General features: G+C 56.9%; 2 protein-coding genes across 2 annotated transcripts in view; both read left to right on the top strand.

Moving 5' to 3' along the window:
• Positions 1 to 392, top strand: part of PTSG_11440 (uncharacterized protein) — a 924-nt gene extending 532 nt beyond the window's left edge. Inside the window, exon 2 of the mRNA XM_004987487.1 lies at positions 140 to 392. Within this exon, the coding sequence (XP_004987544.1) occupies positions 140 to 246 (107 nt within the window). The 3' untranslated portion in view covers positions 247 to 392. The remainder of the gene's footprint in view (positions 1 to 139) is intronic.
• Positions 393 to 796: 404 nt separating this feature from the next.
• On the top strand, positions 797 to 5,558 carry PTSG_11439 (TKL protein kinase; the record flags this gene model as incomplete). Its single annotated transcript, XM_004987486.1, has 2 exons — positions 797 to 4,509; positions 5,473 to 5,558. Coding segments are annotated over 2 exons (3,799 nt in total), but the record flags the coding sequence as incomplete, so codon positions are not given.
• Between the last annotated feature and the right edge of the window lie 19 nt (positions 5,559 to 5,577).

Here is a 5,577-nt window from a genome sequence, read left to right as displayed (position 1 = left end):
AATTGCGCATCTGTGTCTTGGTTGTTTGTTCAACTGTGTGCTGTCTGCTGCGTTGTACTGTGGCACTGCTGTGTTGGGGAACTCACGTGCGACTCATCTGTGGTTGACGACAACCGACACGGCATGTGCGTGCATGTAGTGCGTGACTGGTTTGTGCAGCTGACTCTCAAGTGTGTGGGCAACAACCCATGGGAACGGCCGTCGTTTCAAGAGTTGGAGATGAAGATGCATGTGAACAAGGGATGAGACGCTGCTTTTGTTTGTGTATGATTGCCCATGCGAGTGGCTGTCTGCTTGCGCCTTGTCATCTCGCGCTCTAAATGTACATGCCAGAAAGAGGGAAAGATCCCGCTCGCAAGTGCATCAAACCACAGGTAATAACAAGACAAGACGATGAAGAGAACAAGAGAGGCAGACCAACAACAGAGAAGACATTCAAGCAGCGATGTGGAGTGTTTGCGATTTGCGAATAACACCATCAATTTTCATCATCCTCCACAGTCTTCGCAGACGCACAACAAGCAGCACTGGAGCAAGCGCAACCTCGCTCAGCATCATCATCAAAGACGAGGCAGACAATCTCTCCTCTCCTCACAACGCTAGGCCGCTGTACACTGCGCGCCTGTCTCTCTGGCACCTTCATCTTCGCGCGTGCGACGAGTGCATTCAACAATACAGCCATCACTGAGACGTTTGGGCCCGTTCACGCACGCGGATTTTAGGGATTTGCTCTCACAACGAGACAGACAACGAACTCGAGGAACACGCACAACAAGACTAACAAGAGAAGACAGCCATGGCCCTGCCCTCGTCGATCCTCTCGCTCTCGCCAAAGAAGACAAGAGCAGCACGAGCTGCTGTTGCCTGTGCATGGCTGCACCTGTTGCTCTTGGCGTTGGTGCCGGTGCTGACATGTGGTGTGCGGGCGCAAGGAAGCGTCACCCCCAAGGTTGACACAGCAATACCGACGCCACCAAGGCACCCTTTTGCTGAGACTAATGTACTGTGCTTGCCGGAGTCCCTGAATCCGGATTCGATCGCATCATCTGCTGCGTCAATCTTGCACGTTGGCTGTTCTGCGCACAGCACGCTGTGCCGCGAGGCCAAGGCTGAGCTGCGGCAACTGCTGCAACTCGTTCACGGTGCACCCCACGTTCACAACACGACTGACGTCGACGACAAGAGCGACAACAGGACGGGCGACGGGGCGTCTGACCCACCCCAACCGCAAGCAACTGCCACCGCGCTGCAACGTGCACTCACCTTCTTCTGTGACAGCGGCAGTGGAGGAGTTGACTCAGATGAGCTTCATCCTGTCAAGGAACAGCAAGCGCACCAAGCAACGCCACTTGCTGCAGACGTGCCAACGCCAAGAACGCCAAGCAACGGTGACTTCTTCGGTGAATCCGCAGCAGATCCTCCGCTGTCACGACCACCACCTGGCGTCCAGAAACACCAGCGATCAGCTGCTCCGCGTGGACAGTCGCGGTCCAGGACCCGCCGGAACGAGATCAACTTCGATGCAGCGCACGCCGTGTGCACGTTGTCCAGTCTGCTTTTCCTCAACTGCACCTCGCCTCCCACTGCTGTTCCCACGAGTACGTTGGAAGTGATTGTGGATGCTGATGAAGAGCTGGGCGCCCTCACCACGCAGCCTGACCCCGACTTCAACACCACCATCGCCGCAGAATACGTGCGGCAACAGACGGCAGCCTGGGAGCCACAGCGCCTTTTTGTCAGTGGGGCGGTGTACTTGGAGGATTTGGTGTGGCTGCTCAACAGCGGCACGTGGGACATCATGGCCAACCTCAGGCTTACAGGGCTTCACAGGCCCACACTGTGTCTCAACATCTTCAACCCTTTGGCACGCGTTCGCGACATTCGCATCTCGGACGGCCATGTCATTCGTCTCGCGCAACGCTGCAGCGACGATGAGCCAACATTCCAACCACTTCTTAAACAGCTTCGGGTGCACCGAATGGGCATCCGTGAGATTGAAGACGGCACATTCCGCGATCTGGGTGCCTTGAACACAGTCGACTTGCAAGGCAACCAGCTGACCACGCTCACGGCTAGCACTCTGCTTGGGCTGAGGCACGTGGATACCCTCACGCTGCGCGACAACCACATCGGTGTCATTGAGGACGGTGCGTTTGCTGGTATGACCCAGCTGAGAATCCTGAACTTGATTGAGAATGATCTGACCAAACTGGCGGAGCAAACATTCTCGCCGCTGAGCACGCTGCATTCGTTGCACCTGGGCAGCAACCCAATCGACACCTTGCCGCCACGTGTGTTTTCATCCCAGACGCGGCTAAAGATTCTTGCGATGAACAACTGCAACCTTCAACGCCTGCCGCCCGCCTTGTTCCAGAACACAACGGTGCTGAGAGAGGTGCGCTTCGACAACAATCAGCTCAGTCAGGTTCCAAACAGCCTCTTCCATCCGCTGCGGCAGCTGGCGAGATTGGAGCTGAACCACAACCGCCTGGCGCGCGTTGACGCCCTTTGGGCGGGAACACTTGAGACGCTGCTGCGGCTTCAGCTGGACAGCAATGCTCTTACGGTCATTGACCCGTCACTCGTGCCATCTGCACCGAGGTTGACCATTTTAAGCCTCCACCACAACGCGTTGGATTCATCCGTCCTGCTCTCGCTGCGCGACCATGCGCAGCTGACCAGTGTCGTTGTGAGCTTCAACCGCATCACCACTATACCTGCAGGCGCGTTGCGCAACATGACGCGGCTGGTGCACCTGTCGCTGACCGACAACTTCCTCACTGCGTTTCCGCCTCGAGAGCTGCCGTCCCTTCTGTCCCTTCACCTCAGGAACAATCCCCTCACAGCCCAGCCAGATGTGTCTGGGTATCCACAGCTTGACGAAGTGGCACTCACCAACCACCGCATTCCACATCTGGATGTGACGCCGCTCTTGCGGCTGACGCTGCTGCACAGGCTGGAGATTGCGGCGGCCAGCGACGTACCCTTCGCTTCAGTTGCGTTGAGTGATTTGGGCAGTCTGCCGGGCTTGAAGCAGCTCGTCGCTGTGGACATGAGGAACATGGACGTGACGCCTTTGCTCGGCCTGGTGCAGACTGCTACTGCAGGCACACTTGCGTTTCGCGAGCTTTCCCTTGGCTGGAGTGGCATGGACGAAGTCTCCTTTCCCTTGGAGGACATTTGCGCCCTCCTTCACGACAATGTCATCCGCTTTGAGCTGTCCAACACGGCATTCACGCACGTGCGCCTGTGCGATGGCGTGGCCTACGACGCCGTCTTCCTCCAAGACAACCTGCAGCTGCAGAGCGTGAGCAGTGTCGGCGGTGTGCAGCAGCTCAACGTGTCCGGGTGTCCACATCTGCAGCAGCTGCAGGTGCCGTCAGCAGAGGTGCTGGACATCAGTGGCACACGGGTGCCGCTGTTCCGTGGACTGTGCACGTCGCTTGGAACACGCACGGTTGTTGCACGCAACTGGCAGACTGGGGACTTGACAAACACAGCACGCTTGCGGCAGCTGCTATCCCAGTGCTTGGCGTTTGGGGGTGTGGATGTGCTGGACCTGAGCGACAATGCGCAGCTCAATCGACCCAGCGTCGTGAACAGTGTGCTGTCGGAGGTCGTTGTGTTGGGAGCAGAAGGCCTACACTTGACTCACGACTTTGCATTTGTTCCTGGGCGACCGAGCATTGGGCTTCTGCAGTTGGCCGACAACCCCATCACGTGCCAGCTGCAGTTTGTCAATGTGCAAACACGCATTGCGCTCCAAATCCGCCATTTCCGGTCCCAAGAGCTGGGCTACTTCTACACGTGCCAGTGTGCGCAAGGGTACGAGCATCGCGGTGGCCACTGTCGTGTGATCGAGCGTGACAACACAGCAGCGGTGCTGGGCACGCTGGCGGGCTTGTTGGCGTTCCAGGGCATCCTGTTCGCCGCGTACCGCACATACACACGACAGCGACGCCTGCAGGCGGACAACGCGCTGAAGGAGCAGCTGCTGGTGGAGCGAGACGCGGAGGTGATGGCACTGAAGAAGGTGTGGGAGATCGAGTACGATGAGCTGAGGATGATCAAACGGGTTGCTGCGGGTGCGTTTGGCGTGGTATTCAAGGCACAATGGGACACGGTGACGGTGGCAGTGAAGGTGCTGCAGCAAGGGGTGATGATGTTTGACGAGAGCACGGTGGTTGAGTTTGAGAAGGAGGTGGAGTTCTTGCAGCGGACACGGCATCCACACGTGGTGCGGTTCTTTGGGGCGGGCACCGATCCCAACGGCAGCCCATTCCTTGTGCTGGAGTTTGTGGCGATGGGGTCGCTCAAGGACTTGTTGGGCAAGGACATGGCGCGGGTATTGCAGGAGGTTGCAGAGAGGAACAATGATGATGATGCTGAAGGAGAAGAGAGGGAGGAGAAGGCAGAAGGGATGGCGGGGGTGTGGGAGCTGAAGCTGCGGCTGTTGCGCGATGTTGCGAGTGGGATGGCCTTTATCCACAGTTTGGATCAAGTGCACAGGTATGTGTGTGTGTGTGTGTGTGTGTGTGTATGTGTGTGTGTATATATATATATATATGTGTGTGCGTGTGTGTGTGTAGTTGGGGGGGGGGAACGGTTGTGGCGGCGTTGTGGCGTTGGTCATTGTTGTGTAACTGCGGGTCGTCACCATCACTGAACACACACACACACATTCACACACATTCGTAATCAACCCAAAGCTTGTGCACCGCGGAGGTGATGCACTGAAGGATGTGTGGGAGATCGAGTACGATGAGCTGAGGATGATCAAACGGGTTGCTGCGGGTGCGTTTGGCGTGGTATTCACGGCACAATGGGACACGGTGACGGTGGCAGTGAAGGTGCTGCAGCAAGGGGTGATGATGTTTGACGAGAGCACGGTGGTTGAGTTTGAGAAGGAGGTGGAGTTCTTGCAGCGGACACGGCATCCACACGTGGTGCGGTTCTTTGGGGCGGGCACCGATCCCAACGGCAGCCCATTCCTTGTGCTGGAGTTTGTGGCGATGGGGTCGCTCAAGGACTTGTTGGGCAAGGACATGGCGCGGGTATTGCAGGAGGTTGCAGAGAGGAACAATGATGATGATGCTGAAGGAGAAGAGAGGGAGGAGAAGGCAGAAGGGATGGCGGGGGTGTGGGAGCTGAAGCTGCGGCTGTTGCGCGATGTTGCGAGTGGGATGGCCTTTATCCACAGTTTGGATCAAGTGCACAGGTATGTGTGTGTGTGTGTGTGTGTGTGTGTATGTGTGTGTGTATATATATATATATATGTGTGTGCGTGTGTGTGTGTAGTTGGGGGGGGGAACGGGTTGTGGCGGCGTTGTGGCGTTGGTCATTGTTGTGTAACTGCGGGTCGTCACCATCACTGAACACACACACACACATTCACACACATTCGTAAACACACACACACACACATTCGTAAACACACACACACACATTCACACACACATGCATGCACTGCAGGGATCTGAAGAGCGGCAATGTGCTGGTGTCATCGCGACTGCGTGCCAAGATCACGGATTTCGGATCCATTCGCCAGTGCCTCGCGGGTGGCACCGCAAACGTGCC

The sequence above is a fragment of the Salpingoeca rosetta genome (genome assembly GCF_000188695.1).
Source record: "Salpingoeca rosetta unplaced genomic scaffold supercont1.81, whole genome shotgun sequence".
NCBI lineage: Eukaryota > Choanoflagellata > Craspedida > Salpingoecidae > Salpingoeca > Salpingoeca rosetta.
The sequence above is the reverse complement of the archived record's forward strand: the minus strand, read 5'-3'. Positions and strand labels throughout refer to the sequence as shown.